At 43.2% G+C, this 17,316-nt stretch overlaps 1 protein-coding gene across 1 annotated transcript in view; it reads left to right on the top strand.

Annotated features, from left to right (window-relative positions):
- GLT8D2 (glycosyltransferase 8 domain containing 2) overlaps positions 1–17,314 on the top strand; it is a 35,063-nt gene extending 17,749 nt beyond the window's left edge. The window contains exons 4-10 of the mRNA XM_002915459.4: positions 2,567–2,738; positions 8,001–8,118; positions 9,331–9,415; positions 10,032–10,144; positions 12,264–12,430; positions 13,621–13,733; positions 16,686–17,314. Coding sequence (XP_002915505.1) covers positions 2,567–2,738; positions 8,001–8,118; positions 9,331–9,415; positions 10,032–10,144; positions 12,264–12,430; positions 13,621–13,733; positions 16,686–16,858 — 941 coding nt within the window. The 3' untranslated portion in view covers positions 16,859–17,314. The remainder of the gene's footprint in view (positions 1–2,566; positions 2,739–8,000; positions 8,119–9,330; positions 9,416–10,031; positions 10,145–12,263; positions 12,431–13,620; positions 13,734–16,685) is intronic.
- The last annotated feature ends 2 nt before the right edge of the window (positions 17,315–17,316 follow it).

Raw genomic sequence — 17,316 nt, 5'->3', positions numbered from 1 at the left:
GTTTTTGGCTTAGGTTAGCTTCCAACTCCTCAGACTGGCAGAGGCTCCTAAGAAGTGTGGCAGTATGACGGTCTGTAGCGGAGCTGTAAACTTGGTGTTTGACCGCTTGGGGTGGCCCTTTTCCTTGGGGACATCTTCCTCCTCCCTTACTCTGCCTGTTGCCTGACAGCCTGGCTCTGCCCCAGCTTTCTAGCCTTCTCTCTCTTTGCGCCTCAGAGTAGCCCAGGAATCATTCCTCCAAAGCCCTGTTCTGTGAGGTCTACACATCAGTTCAGTTCAGTTAAGTCCAGCAAACTTTTATTAAGTGCTTCCTAGGTGCCAGACTCAGCAGGGATCCTATAATGAGCTCACAGTCTAGCGGGGCAGACAGACACATGAATAGATGCTTTGTGTGCAGTGGGGTAAGGGCTCAAAGAGAGGTATTTAATAAATTCATCTATCCATTCATCCATTTCTCCAAAATATATTAAGAATCTATCATGTTCCAGGCACTATGCTAGCTGCAAGTGAGCAGATAGAGATGAATGAGATACTGTCCCGGTCCTCATGGAGCTCCGAGTGTAATGGGAGAGAAAGGAAAGACATGCAACAACAACAACAACAACAATAACAACAACAACAAAAATTTCAATGTAGCTAAATCCAGCCACAAACAAGGCCAAAGTAAGCACAGACAGGGGTTGAACTAATTTGTGCAGGTGTCCTGAAGGGTCTGATCTGGAATGACGGTGTCAGAGTTAGCCATGCAGGAAAGGATGGAAGGAGCATTCCAGGCATCAGGAACGGTATGTGCAAAGGCACTGGGGACAGGGACAACCTGCCTGGTGCAGTATTCAGGGGACCACAAGTAGCTTAGTATTGCCGGAATGGAAGGAGTCAGAGCTAGGGAAGCGAGCAGGGGCTGGATCATGAGGCACCCTGTGTACCAGGCAAAGGAGAGGTGGCTTTACCGTACGGGAACCCCTGGAGGATGGGAAGCAGTGGAGAAACATAGTTGGATTTGCATTTGGGGCAGTTCACTTCACTGCCGGCAGGTAACATGCCGCATGATGAGGAAACCTCCCCATGATGACGGGTTAGTCCAAAGGAATAATCCCTGAAGAAATATTTTCTTTCTTTCTTTCTTTTTTTTTTAATAAAAGTAACAATGGTTACTTTAGAGAATTTGGAAAACAGAAGAGATGCAAATAAGGAAGCTGAAATCACTCATAATTCCATAAACAGATGTAGATCCATTTGAAATATGTATGTCTGTATATATCACATTGGGATCATTCGCTAGATGAGATTCCTGTGGTGACTTTGTACACCAAATACTAGAGAAAATTTTGTATTCTTTTCCCCCTTGACATTGTATTATGAGCATTTCCTCGTGTCAGTAAAGATACTGTGAAAACAAACTTATTCTCCTGGTGGACATGTCCAGTGTGGTGGCCAGCCTGTGAAGAGACATTGGAGGAGAAGGGGCAGACCCTTCAATGTTCCTTAAGTTATACAAAGCACAGGTCCTGGTAGTTAGTTTAATATATAGCTGTTGGATTAAATATCAGCTAGAACTATCCTGCATCTGAGTGGTATTTTGCAAAAAGTATCTGTAAAGAGAGAGTGAGCTTCAAGTAAAAACCAAAAGGACATCTGATCATGGGCACTCTACCTACTGGTAATTATTATCCTTCATCCTGGAAAATTGCATTGTGGTGCCAAACTATGATGTTACAACACCAGTATTTTATATCACAGCCACAGCTCAAAAGAACAATCAATTATTCATCTTGTACATTAGTCATGCTCTTTCATTTACCGCCTTTCTCTTGCTATCAACTTTTAGAACTTGACTGGAGGATGGATAAGAGAAGGAAGATCACAAGCAGTAGATTTTATAGCAGCGTTGGCAGGGTAAATATTCCAATCCAGGGAAGAGTTGAGGAGCTGAGGAACTGTTGAATAGAATGAGGCGTTCATTTCTTCACATATTTTTCAACTGTGTGTCTGTGTTAGGCTGTCTGATTGGCTTCTGTAAGAGAGCTCCAAAATAATAATGCCTGAATCAGAACAGAAGTTTATTTTCTTTCTCAAGTGAAAGTGTGATGTGTCCATTCCCCACTTCATCCAGAAGTGTGGAATCGTCAGATCAAGATTCCTTCTCTCTTGGGTTTTTGGTGTCCTCCACAGGTAGCTTCCATCTTGTGGTCCAAGATGGCTGCCCTAAGTCCTGTCATCATATCTCCATCCCAGACAATGGGAAGAGGGTAAGGAAGAGGGGAGGCCAACACATTGCTTTCAAAGGCAAACCCAGTAGTCACACATATACCTGTGCTAACCTCCCATTGGTCAGAACACGTTCGCACAGACTTGCAAGGGAGTCTGAGAAATATATTTTTCATGGTTGGCTATGTGCCAGCTAAAATTCCAATGTTCTTTTTCTAAGAGAAGAAGAGACTGGTAAGAACAGTCGGCTGTCTCTTCTACACTACGCTGTCTTCCCCCAGGAGTGTGGAAGACAATTTAAACTGGCCCCACTATGAAATTCCTTCATGTTCTAAGACACTGGATTTGATGTTTCCAGACGATGACTCTGAGCCTCCTGAGGAAATGGAGGAGGAGATTCCTGTGGTGATTTGTGCCGCGGCGGGGAGAATGGGTGCCACCATGGCTGCCATCAATAGCATCTACAGCAACACCGACGCCAACATTCTGTTCTATGTCGTTGGACTCCGGAACACTCTGTCTCGAATCCGGTAATTTGTGCACTGTAGACTTTGGGGTTTTCTACTTTCTCATCTTTCTTATCTTTCCTTAAAAGGATTTCCCTATGTTTCGGGTTTGATAAATGTCATTTGAATTATTCTAGGTTTACTTGGTGACCTGACGAATGTGTTGCCTAGCTAAGGAAGTTTCAGCAAAGCCTCATTAATCTCGTAGGGCAATGCATCATTCTACCCAAGCAATTGTCTACCGAACTAAAGAATTACAATCCTTAAGCTCGTTATGTGGAAGTCTTTCTTTCTAAAATGGTTTCTCTTTTCTCTGATTTCTTTACCTGGGAGGATATTAATATAATATCATTTTAATATGACCCGGAATCATCACTAATTATAATTTTTGAACTGCACAGCGATCTGTTTCCTGTCACACAACATACTAAAAAAAATAAATTGGAAATGGATTTAGAGGTAATAAACAGAAAATAAAATTTTAAAGTACTGTAAAAATGTGGGGTAATTATATAATTTTGCTATGGAAAGTGACTGTAAGCCCAAAAAATCATAAGCAGGGGCGCCTGGCTGGCTCAGTCATTAAGCCTCTGCGTTTGGCTCAAGTCATGATCCCAGGGCCCTGGGATTGAGGCCCGCATCAGGCTCCCTGCTTGGTGGGAACCCTGCTTCTCCCTCCCCCACTCCCCCTGCTTGTGTTCCCTCTCTTGCAAGTAAATAAATAAAATCTTTTAAAAAAAGGCCAGATTTTACTGCATAACATTTAAAAACTTTATTTATTTATTTGTTTGTTTGTTTGTTTGTTTGTTTGTTTTAAAGAACCCAAGTGTTGGAATTAGCAGACAAGGACTTTATTTATTTATTTATTTTAAAGATTTTATTTATTTATTTGAGAGAGAGAGAGCGAGCACATGAGCAGGGAGAGCGGCAGAGGGAAAGGGAGAAGCAAACTCCCCCTGAGCAGGGAACCTGATGCGGGGCTCAATCCTAGAACCCTGGGATCATGACCTGAGCCGAAGGCAGACATTTAACTGACTGAGCCACCCAGGTACCCTTAAAAACTTTTAAATGATGAAAAACACTGTAAGTGAAATTAATCATACAATGAACTAGGCAAAATATTTCAACATGTATTATAGATGAAGGATTACTATCCAAAGTATATAAAGAATTCTTACAAAAAATTTTTAAACATACAAGCATCTAGTAGAAAAATGAGTATAGAATACAAACAGACAATTGACAGAAGAAAAAATACAAATGGTCAATAAACATGAAAAGGTATTTTGTGTTACTAACAGGGAAATGCAAATTAAAATGACAATGACATATAATTTTTCACTCATCGAGATGGTAAAAATTATATAGGACAACAATATCCAGTGCAAGAAATGGACATGCTTATTACTTATTTAAACAATGTCCACTTTGTAAATTGGTAATGCATTTTAAGAGGGCAATATGGCAATGTCTAATAACGTTTTATATGCATAGAACTGCTGTAGCCACTGTGGAGAACAGTATGGAGGTTCCTCAAAAAGTTAAAAATAGAACTACCCTACAATCCAGTAATTGCACTCCTGGGTGTTTACCACCCAAATACAAAAACACTAACTCTGAGTGATACATGCCCTCCTACATTTATGGCAGCCTTATTTACAATAGGCAAATCAAGGGAGCAGCCCAAGTGTCCATGGATAGATGAATGGATAAAGAGGAGATGGTATGTGTATATAATGGAGGATGATTCAGCCATAAAAAAGAATGAAATCTTGCCATTTGCAATGATGTGGATGGAACGAGAGGGTCTTATGCTAAGTGAAATAAGTCAGTCAGAGAAAGACAAATAGCATGATTTCACTCATATGTGGAATGTAAGAAACAAAAAAAATGAGCAAAGGAAAAAAAAGAGAGAGAGAAAGAAAAACCAAGAAACAGACTCTCAATTATAGAGAACAAACTGCTGGTTCCCCGAGGGGAGATGGGTGGGGGCTGGGTGAAACGGGAGGGTGGGGGTTAAGCAGAGCCCTCCTTGTGAGGAGCCCCAGTGATGTATGGAAGTGTTGAATACTGTAATTAAAAGAGAAAGAAGGCAATGTGGGTATACTGACAAAGAAGGTCCTCGAGGCATATTGTTAAGTAGGCCTCATGGTATGATCTGTTTTATGAGTGTCTTATCCATTCAGGCGGCTGTAACAGACCGCCCCAGACTGGGTGGCTTATAAAGATAGAAACGTATTTCTCACGGTTCTGGAGGCTGTAAAGCCCAAGGTCTAAGCCGCAGCCAGTTCCACGTACTGGTTTGCAGAGGGCTGCATTCTTGCTGTGTCCTCCCATGGCGGAAGGGTAAGGGAGTTCACTGGGGTCTCTTTTATAAGGGCACGAGTCCCATTCATGAGGGCTCCATCCTCAGGACCTAATCACTTTCTGAAGGCCACACCTCCAGATGTCATCATGCTGGGGATTAAGGTTTCAACACATGAATTTGGGCAGGGGGGGACAAAGACATTCAGTTTATAGCTTTAAAAATTAAAAAACCAGGGGTACTTGGCTGGCTCAGTTGGTAGAGCATGTGACCCTTGATCTCAGGGTTGTGAGTTCGAGCCCCACATTGTGTGTAGAGATTACTTAAAAATAAAATCTTAGGGGCGCCTGGGTGGCACAGCGGTTAAGCGTCTGCCTTCAGCTCAGGGCGTGATCCCGGCATTGTGTGATCGAGCCCCACATCAGGCTCCTCTGCTATGAGCCTGCTTCTTCCTCTCCCACTCCCCCTTTGTGTTCCCTTTCTCGCTGGCTGTCTCTATCTCTGTCAAATAAATAAATAAAATCTTTTAAAAAAAATCTTAAAAAAAGGGGGGGCACCTGGATGGTTCAGTCAGTTAAGCATCTGTCTTTGGCTGAGGTCATGATCCCAAGGTCCTAGGATTGAGTCCCATGTGGGGCTCTCCATTCAGTGGGGGAGCCTGCTTCTTCCTCTGCCTGCTACTCCCCCTGCTTGTGCTCTATCAAATAAATAAATAAAATCTTTAAAAAAACCAACCCAAACTACACATGTGTACATGTATGTGTTACTGTAAAGAAAAAGACCTAAAGATCTCCATCTGTGTAACAGTGGCTATCTCTGGGGAGGATGGAGGGATTGGGGACAGCAGTGATGAAGGGAAGTTCAAGGCATTTGAAGTGTTATTTCCATTATTCGGAAGGAGAACCAGGGGCGCCTGGGTGGCTCAGTTGGTTAAGCATCTGCCTTCAGCTCAGGTCATGGCTCCCGGGGCCTGGAATCGCCCCTTGTTGGGCTCCCTGCTCAGCAGGGAGCCTGCTTCTCCCTGGGCCTTTGCCCCTCCCCCCTTCATGCTCTCTCTCTCATTTGTTCTCTTCCTCAAATAAATGAATAAAATCTTAAAAAAGAAAGAAAGAATTTATTTTTCTTAAGCTTATTTATTTTAGTAATCTCTCCACCCAATGTGGAGCTTAAACTCATGACCCCAAGATCAAGATTTGCATGCTCTTCCAACTGAGCTAGCCAGGCTCCCCAAGAATGTATTTATGGATGACTTTGATAATTAGGTTTTTAAGTCCTAGCCACTATTAGGAGGTACTGAGGAGGTACTGAGGTGTGGAAGACACTCACTCCTAATCTAAATGGTCCTTGGCTCCTGTGGGTTTTGAGGGCTTATGTATAGGTTCTAGATTTTCTGTCTCATTTCTCACTCTTCTTATCATCTATTGTTGCCTTAGCCTGCTGTTAACAGCCCTGTAATTATCTGTGGGTATGAAAGCCAGATAACCAAACCCCAAAGGGTAGCATGTATAATATGTTCTGAGTAAGGGTTTGTACTCGAACAAAAGGCATGACCTCCCGGGCTCTGAGCAGGGACTGTCTCCCAGCTCTTGGTTGTGCAGTCTACTATTCCCTGTTTTAAACTATTAAAAACCAAAACCCCTCACGTCGCCTGGGTGGCACAGCGGTTAAGCGTCTGCCTTTGGCTCAGGGCGTGATCCCGGCGTTCTGGGATCAAGCCCCACATCAGGCTCCTCCGCTATGAGCCTGCTTCTTCCTCTCCCACTCCCTCTGCTTGTGTTCCTTCTCTCGCTGGTTGTCTCTATCTCTGTCAAATAAATAAATAAAATCTTTAAAAACAAAACAAAACAGAAAAAACAACCAAAACCCCTCTTTTCACTCAAGTGTAATACAAAAACAGAAAATTGCATAAATCCTGCATCCAGGTTAGTGAGTCATCACAAAGTAAACATACCCTTGTAACATCCACTACCCAACGTGGTATGGTCAGTCTTTTTAACTTTGCCATTCTGACGGATGTCCAGGGCTATCTCACTGTGGTTTAACTTGAGATCCCTTTATTTCTAATGAGTTTGAGCACTGTTTTTCCCACATTTCTTGGCCACATAGAAAGTCACGTGTATGCTTGAGTCTCATGCCAGTTTTTCAGTTGGATTGTCTATCTTATTGACATGACTTCTCCCCACCTCTGGATTTATTGAGATAGAATTGACATATAATGTTGTGTAAATGACTGGTTTTTATGGTTCAAATTTTGCAGATCTAAATTTTATTCAGAAGGTCGACTCTTTTGTTGATTTTGGAACAACAAATGCTACCGTGTTTGGTTTTTTTTTGTGTGTGTATTTTGAGGTAATTTTACCAAGAATTTTATTATTAATTGGATAAAAGATAGTCACAAATTGTGTAAGACTGAACAAACAAGGGGAGGGGGTGGGGACAGGGAGGAGGTGAAGTGGGAAGTGAGGACAGGTGGGGAACAGTGAGAGACAAAGACAAAGAGATAAGGATAACTTCAAATCATCCTTGGAGTCCAAACAGCAGAGTAAGAATGACTTCCATTGAGAAGATTCAGAACGTCCTGCCTCATAACTGGATAAATCTGTTAGCCCGTGGCAAACATAGACCAGCAACCACAGACGCTGCTTTATAAGAAAGAAGGAACATTCTTGTTCTTCCAGGTTCCTGTGGAGATTATGTGGATCTGGGGAGATATTTGGTTATTACTATTTTGCTTCATTTCCTTTCCAGAGTTATGCGAATTAAAGGAAAAAGAGAGGAAAGATTTGAAGCCAGACCAGACTGGGGGGAAAAAATCAGGATTTATAGACTAAAGTCTACTAAGTTTATACACATTTTATTTTTAACTTTCTAAGGAGGCAACAGATTGACTCTGAAGCAATAGGCAAATTGAGGAAAGGTTGGAGGTGTATACTAGAGCTTTCTTTTTGTGGTTGTTTTGTTTTTTTTTTTCATCTCTTTAGAAAATGGATCGAACATTCTAAGCTAAGAGAAATAAACTTTAAAATCGTGGAATTCAACCCTATAGTCCTCAAAGGGAAGATCAGACCAGACTCATCAAGGCCCGAATTGCTCCAGCCTGTGAGTAGGAAACACGCACATGCTGGGGACAGTCTTTGGTGAGACCCTAGCTCAGTGTGGAACACTAGCCACTGGGATGCGGACGGAATATTTTTGAAGCAGTGTTAGATCTCCACCAAGCTCTGCTTATTTATAATTTATAAGCCACCTGTTCCAGAAGGATTTAAGATAGTTTACATAAATATAGTGAAGCTATTAAGAAAGAAATGAAGCATAAGAAAATGTAGGTTGGATTTATGTGTGTGAATATGCCTGTAGGGGTTGGCGGTAGGGGCCAAACAGTGAGGCCAGGAAAAAATTTTCCCAACCCACAGGCTGTTGTGTGTACTGCAATTGGACATTAAATTTAGCCCAGAGTATTCCAGCAGCTAAGGAAAAACAGTAGCATGATAGATTATATATCTCATAGGATCAACTAAGATATTTTCAGGAGACACCCACTATTTTCCCTAGCATTGGGAATCTTAAGGTATTTTACTGCAAGAGTTCTTACAAAAGGGACTCTTTTTTGCATAAAGAGTAGTGCTGGTAGCAGGTTTACAGAAAAGGCAGCCACCTTCTACATATAATTGTTACTGGAATCCATCCTCGAAAATTTACTGAATTCTAAGCCCTTGGATGACATGATCTTTTCCCGGTTCCTTATATTTATTATCAGACTGTGAGCTGAGATGGGATTTTGGATTAAGAGGTGTGGCTGATAAAACTATATGACTCCCACCCTCAGCTCTTGCCTGCCTGACTTTTTTCTGGTCCAAGGAGCTAAGCGGCTGAACTTGTGGCTGGGATGCCTCTGTGCCCGTGTGTGTGCGCGTGCGTGTGGATGTCTGTGCGTGTGTTTGTGTGCCCATGTGCGTGAGGCTAATTTAATTGGCAGAAAATTACTAGTGTAGAGGAGAGCAGGCAGTCTGTGGCCTAAAAGACTGACCGGGAAGGAAGCCTCTGCCTCCCACAGTAGCCGTGCACAGCAGTGAAAGTGTCCCATCACTGCCTCGGCGGCTGAGGGTTGGGATTGAGGAGGGCGCTGATCAGCCAGCACGGGTGGCAGCCCCAGGCCCCCATCACTGGGCACTGGGACGCTGCAGTGAGGCATATTTTGCTCCGGACCTGGAGTTGAGCTGAGGCCACGGTCAAAGCCACCCCCCCCCAGCGCTAGAAGACACGGAGCCACAAGCCTCTTCCCCACCATTGCTTCTTTTGTTGTTTTAACAGCTGAACTTTGTTCGATTTTATCTCCCTCTGCTTATCCATCAACATGAGAAAGTCATCTATTTGGACGATGATGTCATTGTACAAGGTATACTCGCGGACTGCCAAGAACGCTGGGAAAAGGAGTAGCTGATAAGTAGAATGACTTATCTCTTTCGTTTTCCAAATAGCTAGGTGCCCAGTGCTTTTGACTCGTGTACTCAAGTCGGGAGAGAATAGTAGTGTTACAAGTTTGTGAGTAGTTTGAAAACAGGGGTCGATACTCACTTCCCTGGACAGTCCAGCTGACCTTCTGAAAGCTACTCTGTCAAAGTCGGCAATAAATAACCTAGTAGCCTTCCCTTTCTCTGCATCCCTACAATGTAGGGCAATAAAGTCTCCCTAATGACATTCTCAGAAGTGAGCTAAGTTTGGGTGTTTCAGTGTTGCTTTCTGTCTCCCACGTGCAAATAAGATGAGCACAGGTGTGTTGGTACATGGCAAACAGATGTAAAGAAATCGGCCCAGTGCCAATCCGAGCTTACCATCAAGTGGCTTTCTGAACCGAGACAAGCTAGTTACTAAGTCAATCGCCAGGCCACTTGAAACTGGGATCACATACTTTTCCTCCAGAGCAAAACTGGGGACAGTCTGACATTCTAAGGCTCTATCTAGCTCTAAAACAAATGCTATAATATTTTAACTCCTGGTGTTTCTAAATTCAGGTGATATCCAAGAACTCTATGACACCACGTTGGCCCTGGGCCATGCGGCAGCTTTCTCGGGTGACTGCGATTTGCCCTCGGCTCAGGACATGAACAGATTTGTGGGGCTGCAGGTGGGCTCGCTGCTTGGAGGTCCTGCCTTCACCCTGCTGCTCTCATCCCTTCCCTTCCCCACAGCTCATAATAATCTAACCTGGCCGAACCTCGCCCGGGACCGCGGGGAGGCAGAACGGCACGGGGGCCCTGGCAGCCCGTTCCAGCCCAGCTCCGTGCGTACCGAGTCTGGGGCAAACTAACCCTGCAAGTCCCGTTCTCCTTGTCTGAAACACGGCAACAACAGTACCTGTTCTGTTCTGTTTTTGTGAGCCGCGATGAGATACCGGGATGCCCAATCCAGCCAGCGGTAATGCTCCAGAACGGACCCTTGTTCTGTAGGTGGCGGGAACCACACTCTCTGGCCGAGATGGGGTTTCCTGTAAGAGACTCCCTGAACTTTGGGTTCTGTTTTCAGAGCTGTGATCATCGCTTTCCCCCCTTTCTCTAGGGGAGAATACTGATTTTCCTCAAGGGTAAAGAGCTCCTTATCCTGGAGGAAATGAGGAAAGTTGAACCTATACGGAATTCTGAAGCCAAAAGGATGGCTTTCAAATACAAGGTGCTGTTAAGAATCAAATGGTGTTCTCCAAAGAAAAAAAAAATCCCAGGAAATAATTTTGTATGTGTGACAACAGAGATGTGACGCACTTGGAGGCGTAGGCTTTCAGGCCGCCCCCCACTTGGTCCAAAGCTCGGCTCCATCACTCAGTAGGTTTGTAACCCTGGGCCAGTGACAGTCGTCTTCTCCCTCAGTTGTCCAACAGAGGTAGTAAGAATACTTCCCTTGTAGAGTTATTGTGAGAATTAAATTAGTTAATACATGGACAGTGACTGCATGCAATGAATGAGGTAATGCGTGCAAAGTTCCCACAACTGCCTGGCGCCCAGCAAGTGCGCAAGTGTTTCCATTATCTCCCTGTTACATTTGAGCGCCACACTGAGGCAGGTTAGGACAGCCCGTGCGCGTGAAACACTATGTCTGTCCTGCCTCACGTCACATCCGTTCAGCCTCCCTCTGGGCCTGACACTGTTTTAGTACCAGTGAGACAGTAAACAAAACTAAAATTCCTGCCTTTGTGTAGTTTACATTTTAGTGGGAAGAGACAGTCAGTAAACAAAGTATTTAACGGAGGGTCAGGGTGCGGGTCGGGCTGTGTTTTAAATGGGGTGATCAGAGCAGAAGGCTCTGCTGAGGTGATGTCCCCGAAAGAAGACATACACCTGAAAGAGCTGAGGCAAGCACCTCGGCAGGTATCTAGGGGAAGAACATTCCAAGGAGAGGTCACGGCAAGTTCAAAGGTCCTGAGGCAGGAGTGTGTCTTTCTTGTACTGAAGGAACAAGGAGAGCAGTGTGGCAGAGGAAACAGGGGCAAGCACAGATGTTAGAAAGGGGGCGGATGGCGCCGGGCCTGGCAGCCCATCTCAGGAACTCGGGCTTTTACTCTGAGCTGGGAAGCCACTGGAGAGGCTCTGAGCAGAGGAGTGACATAGAGACAGAGTGGAGTGGAAAAGGGTGGAAGCAGGAAGAGTTCAGGAGGAGCTTGCAAAAATCCTGTGAGTGGTGACGGCAGCCTGGACCGGGAAGGTTGCAGCACAGACAGTGTAGTTTGGAAGACGAGACCAACAGGACTTGCTGACAGATTTGGATGAAAAGTGAATGAGGAGCCACAGAGGACCTAACGACCCTGGGTTTTTTGCCTAAGTATCTGGAAGAATAGAGTTGCCAGTAACCGAGGTGGGGCAGCTTGTCGGGAGGCAGGTTTGGGACAGGATTGGGATCGGTGTTTGGATGTAAGAGGAGCTGCCTTGTTAAGCCTCCCGGAGACAGAGGTGGCAGATGTGGCAGGAGCTGGAAATCCAGAGACGTCGGGGCTGGCTATGCGGATAGCATTTCGGGCCATGAGACTGGATGAGGCTGTTGAGGGAGTTCGTCCTAGAGAGAGGAACAGGTGCTGGAAGCGAGGCTGGGGGCACTCAGACTTTAGAGGTTGGGGGAATGAGAAAACCAGCCAGGGATGCTAGGAAGTGGCTGGTGACAGAGCAGGAAACCCAGAAATACTGCACGGTGGCTTCAAGAAAATGATTATTTTCCAGAAACAAGAGATTTGGTCAAAAGCATATCCTGTTCCTTTATAGAATACATACATGGGCTATCTGGACTACAGGAAGAAGACTATTAAAGACCTTGGCATAAGCCCCAGCACTTGCTCTTTCAATCCGGGGGTGATTGTGGCCAACATGACGGAATGGAAACACCAGCGCATCACCAAACAACTGGAGAAATGGATGCAAAAAAACGTGGAGTATGTGCAAACCTCTCTACCATTTTCTGTGCTTGGCAACAGAGTTATTCTGTTAATTTTCTATGCATAACTCAGGTTAGAAATGTTTCACAGACAGCTTAGGTCAGATTTTCTTACAGAGGCACTGGTGAGAAAGAATGGGGACAAGAGATGACACTCTAGTCTCAGATGGTATGTCAGCAGAAGCGAGATCCTGCAGAATCTTATTATGCAAACATTTTTCTAATGAATTAATAATATAATTTTTTAAAAGATTTATTTATTTGACAGAGACAACAAGCGAGAGAGGGAACACAAGCAGGGGGAGTGGGAGAGGAAGAAGCAGGCTGTCAGCAGAGAAGCCTGATGTGGGACTCAATCCCAGAACGCCAGGATCACACTGAGCCGAAGGCAGACGCTTAACCACTGAGCCACCTAGGTGCCCCTAATAATGTAATTTTAAGTCTTCTCCCAAAAGCCTAGTGAACCTTCTCCACTGAAAATCATTTATCTCAGTCGAGTTTCTCCTTCTTACATAGATTTAAGAATTATTTTATAGGGGCGCTTGGGTGGCTCAGTTGGTTAAACAAGTGACTTTGGCTTAGGTCATGATCCTGGAGTACCAGGAATGAGCCCCACATCGGGCTCCCTGCTCAGCAGGGAGTCTGCTTCTCCCTCTGTCCCCCCCCAATTCTCTCTGTCTCCCAAATAAATAAATAAAAAAGAATTATTTTAGAAACTCAACTTTTTGAAGGTTGAATTTTTAAAAATATATCATTTTTCATTATCAAAGTTTTAAAATAGAAAAAACCCTTTCTAACACAACCACTATTACCATGTCATTGTTTTTCCTGTCCATCTTTTTTATCTGGATATTTTAAATACCATCATAACCTTGAATTTGCAAGTAGTTACTCTACATAATGTAGGACTGGAATTTGATCTTCCATATTTGCCATTAAAAAGGCTGAAAATTAAAATGGCAAAATGCTATGCTGTGAGTCTAGACAAATTATATGGGAATTCACGGTATTCTTATAATTTTGTATAAGTCTGACAATTTTCAAAATAAAAGGTTGGGGGAAAATGAAAAACTATAGTCTTATTATATAGTGGGAGACTGTCCTATATCCTTCAAAATTAGAAGATTCTACTTTATCCGAGTCTGTGCGGCTTGAGGCCAAATGTTGTTTTTCTATTCCATTTCTTAGGGAAAATCTCTACAGCAGCTCCCTGGGTGGAGGGGTGGCCACCTCCCCAATGCTGATTGTGTTTCATGGGAAATACTCGGCAATCAACCCCCTGTGGCACATTCGGCACCTGGGTAAGTCATTTAGGGAGACAACCCAAGTGTGCACTTTACAGACCGGTGGGCACCGAGGGGCGGAGAGTGTGCTATCGCACCAGCTGCCTCCGTGCACGTCCTCCAGGTGACCTTGGAGGTTCTTGCTCGGATCCTACAGATGCAGCTGATAAAAACGGCCCCCGAGGCGCATTTCCAGGAATTCATGGGATGCACGTGGCCTCATGCTCAGCAGACAGTATGTGCTCAGTGAACAGTACCTACTGGCAAAATAGGACTTCCACTGTCAGAACTTCTTCACTTGCCTCTTGGCCCTCTTGCAGTAGCCTGCAGTGGGCAAAACCAAATGACGTAGCGTAATGGTTTATGATGCATTTAGATAGCTTGTAACTTCTCTTTTAAAAAGTTGTTTCCTGACTGTGTACCACGTGAGTCTTTTATTCACCCTTCACTGCAGGAGTGCGGGCTCTAGGACATGGCCTGGAATCCCACTCTGCTGTTGCCTATGTTGGGCCAATTAGTCACCCTTTCTGTGCCTTAGTTCTCCATTTGTAAATGGAAGCTAATAGAACCTTATAAAGTTTTTATAAGGAATAATTTACGTAATACATGTAAATTGCTTATCACAGAGCCTGGTGCAGAAGCTAGTCACGTTCATTCAAACACATGGCCACAATCCCTTAGCCAAAAGCACTGGGCCAGACCTGTTTAGAACTGGGAAAGGTTTGGAATTTTAAAAAGGTAATGTGATGCATACATTTATGTTATACAATACCCTGAATGGGATCTAGGTTTTGCTACCAAAAAGGTTATTAAAAATCCTCTTGTTTTCAGGCATTTGGGCATTATTTTAGAATTGGAGACAATGGCTTATGGATGTATATTTACTAAGTACCTTCCACACTGTCAAGAACTGAGCTAGCTCTGGTGACAAAGGTGAATCTCATTTCTAATTCTCAGAACCACCTGCAGGGTGGTATGTCCCTTACTCTCCCTTTTAAAACAAGGGACACATAAAACTATAGAAGCTGGGCTCCTGTCTCCTCTTAATGATTCTGTATAGATTTGCTTCCGTCTCATTACCAGAATCTTCCTAGGTTTTCCTGAGCATCTGTATGCACATGGGAGCAACACAGGGAAGTTAAGGACACTAGTGTTCCATCTGGTTTAATTTATAATAATGCTTTGTTCCCTGTTAGGTCAAATATCAATGTCTCCATGTAATCAATGTGCAGGAAATCTCATCAAAGTTGTAGATCTATAAAAAAGGTTGTGTAGGAATAGTTATGCAGAGCTTAGCTTGATAAGGTTACAACATTCTATGATCTTGAACAGAGTCTCAATCACATTTTAGGAAGTATCTAACTGGTACGCAGGAAGGGACAGAATCTTCCTAAGGGAAATAAATCATTTTTCTTTGTAGAACAGGGACTACATCTGTGCTGCAGGTTTTGGAATCAGGGAAGTCTGCAAAGTATATCTACACAGAAATCATTTGAAAAATGATTCAGTTTTTAGAGTGTTTTGGAAGCAGAAAGCAATCTAACGCTAATGGGTATTAAGTTTGGGTCTAAGCAGGTATGCTTAAGATTTTTAAAATGTATGATATATATTTAGCTAAAAGCAAACTCCAAGCCCATAGGAAGTCCTCCAATCATGGAGCAGACAGATGACATCCCACTGAGTGGAGACTCTAAGGTGCTTCTTCCCAAACTAGCATTTCCTTTGTATAGAGTCTTTGGAAGTTGATAATTATTCCAGTTATGTTACCATAGCCTGAAACACCTAGCTCCTCTTCCGAGACACCTTCACAACTATGTTTATGAAAAATAGAAGATGGTTTTTTTTTTTTCTTGCATCATATGTTAAGCTGGACTAACACACAACTCCAGCTAGTCACCCTCTCTTCATTAAGGGATTTTCAGTTTAAAAAAATATATCAAATTCTCTTTCATAGAAAATTTAACACCATAGAGGATACAAAAAAAAAAAAAGGATTACATTACATACACAAGATCTTAGTGTACTTCTGGAAGAGATACTCTTAAAAATCCTCTGAGCAATGGCAGGATTAGGGTAAACGCACCATCTCTAAGTGACTCCTTATGAGGGGAATAATATTCAAATGGGGACAGCTTGGGGCGCCTGGGTGGCGCAGTTGTTAAGTGTCTGCCTTCAGCTCAGGGCGTGATCCCGGCGTTATGGGATCGAGCCCCACATCAGGCTCTTCCGCTATGAGCCTCCTTCTTCCTCTCCCACTCCCCCTGCTTGTGTTCCCTCTCTCGCTGGCTGTCTGTCTCTCTCTGTCAAATAAATAAAATCTTAAAAAAACAAATGGAGACAGCTTTGTGTTAGAAAGTGAATCTTCTTCACCACATTTCATATGGTAAAAACAAGATTGTTACAGGAAGATGTTGCCATACTAAGGAGGGAAAATGTACAGAAAGGAGAACTATAAACTCTTAGTGGGAGGGAAACGGATACAAATTCTTCAGGGGACAGTCTGGCAATCTCTTATTAAAAACGTCAAGGCACGCACACTTCAACCTGATTCCACCTACAAGACTTTACCTGACAGATCTGTAGACACGCAGCAGGCGTGCACAGGAGACTGTTCGGTGTGCATTTATATCAGTGAAGGGACAGAGACAACCTAGACAGCCTTAATAAGGAACTCACTACGCAAATAATTACATATCCATCCTATGTAGTCATTAAAAATAATTCAGTAATTCCACACGTGCTGTACTACACACACACGCACACGCACTTGCACACAGGAAGAGTATTACTGGAAGGATTTCATGAAAAACTCTTTAATTGGTTATTTTGGAGATCTAGGGTAGGTGGTAAATTCTTCCTTACATACTCTTTGATTTGTTTAATTTTTTAAATAATGGACTTGTATTTAATTTTCAATATAAAAATTTTACTTTCTAACAAGCCTATTATTTTCTTCTAAACACCATGAAGGCTGGAATCCAGATACCAGATATTCGGAGCATTTTCTGCAGGAAGCAAAATTACTCCACTGGAATGGAAGACATAAACCTTGGGACTTCCCTAGTGTTCACAACGACTTATGGGAAAGCTGGTTTGTTCCTGACCCTGCAGGGATATTTAAACTCAATCACCACAATAGCTGATATAACTTGACATTTTAAGTATGTCCTGCATAAAAATGTGGGATTGTGCATTTGTAGCCCTACTATTTCATTGTTCTTTATGAATAGTACCTTCAATACATATGACCCACGATGTAAACCACAAAGACTACTGTATGCAAACAGTACCCTGGGTCGTGCAGGCATGGACTCCTGAAGTACAGGGGGGATTCACGGAAATCACGATGACGTGCGTGAGCTGTATTGTTGGAAGGAAATAAACCCGCCTCAGTTTCAGCAATTTGCTTAGCTCTGAATGCAACTTGCATTCACAATTTTTAAAAATTCCTAAATGTGTTTTTTCACATGTAGGTATTTTTTAACAGGTTGCCAGTCTTGTCTTTTGTAAAACAATATATTACATTGAAAACGTGAATGTCTGAAAAAATAAAATATTTGCAGATTTTCTAATGATTTTCAGTGTATATATCATTCTACAC

This window comes from Ailuropoda melanoleuca, chromosome 15, assembly GCF_002007445.2.
Source record: "Ailuropoda melanoleuca isolate Jingjing chromosome 15, ASM200744v2, whole genome shotgun sequence".
Taxonomy (NCBI): Eukaryota; Metazoa; Chordata; class Mammalia; order Carnivora; family Ursidae; genus Ailuropoda; species Ailuropoda melanoleuca.
This window is presented reverse-complemented; position numbering and strand designations above follow the sequence as displayed.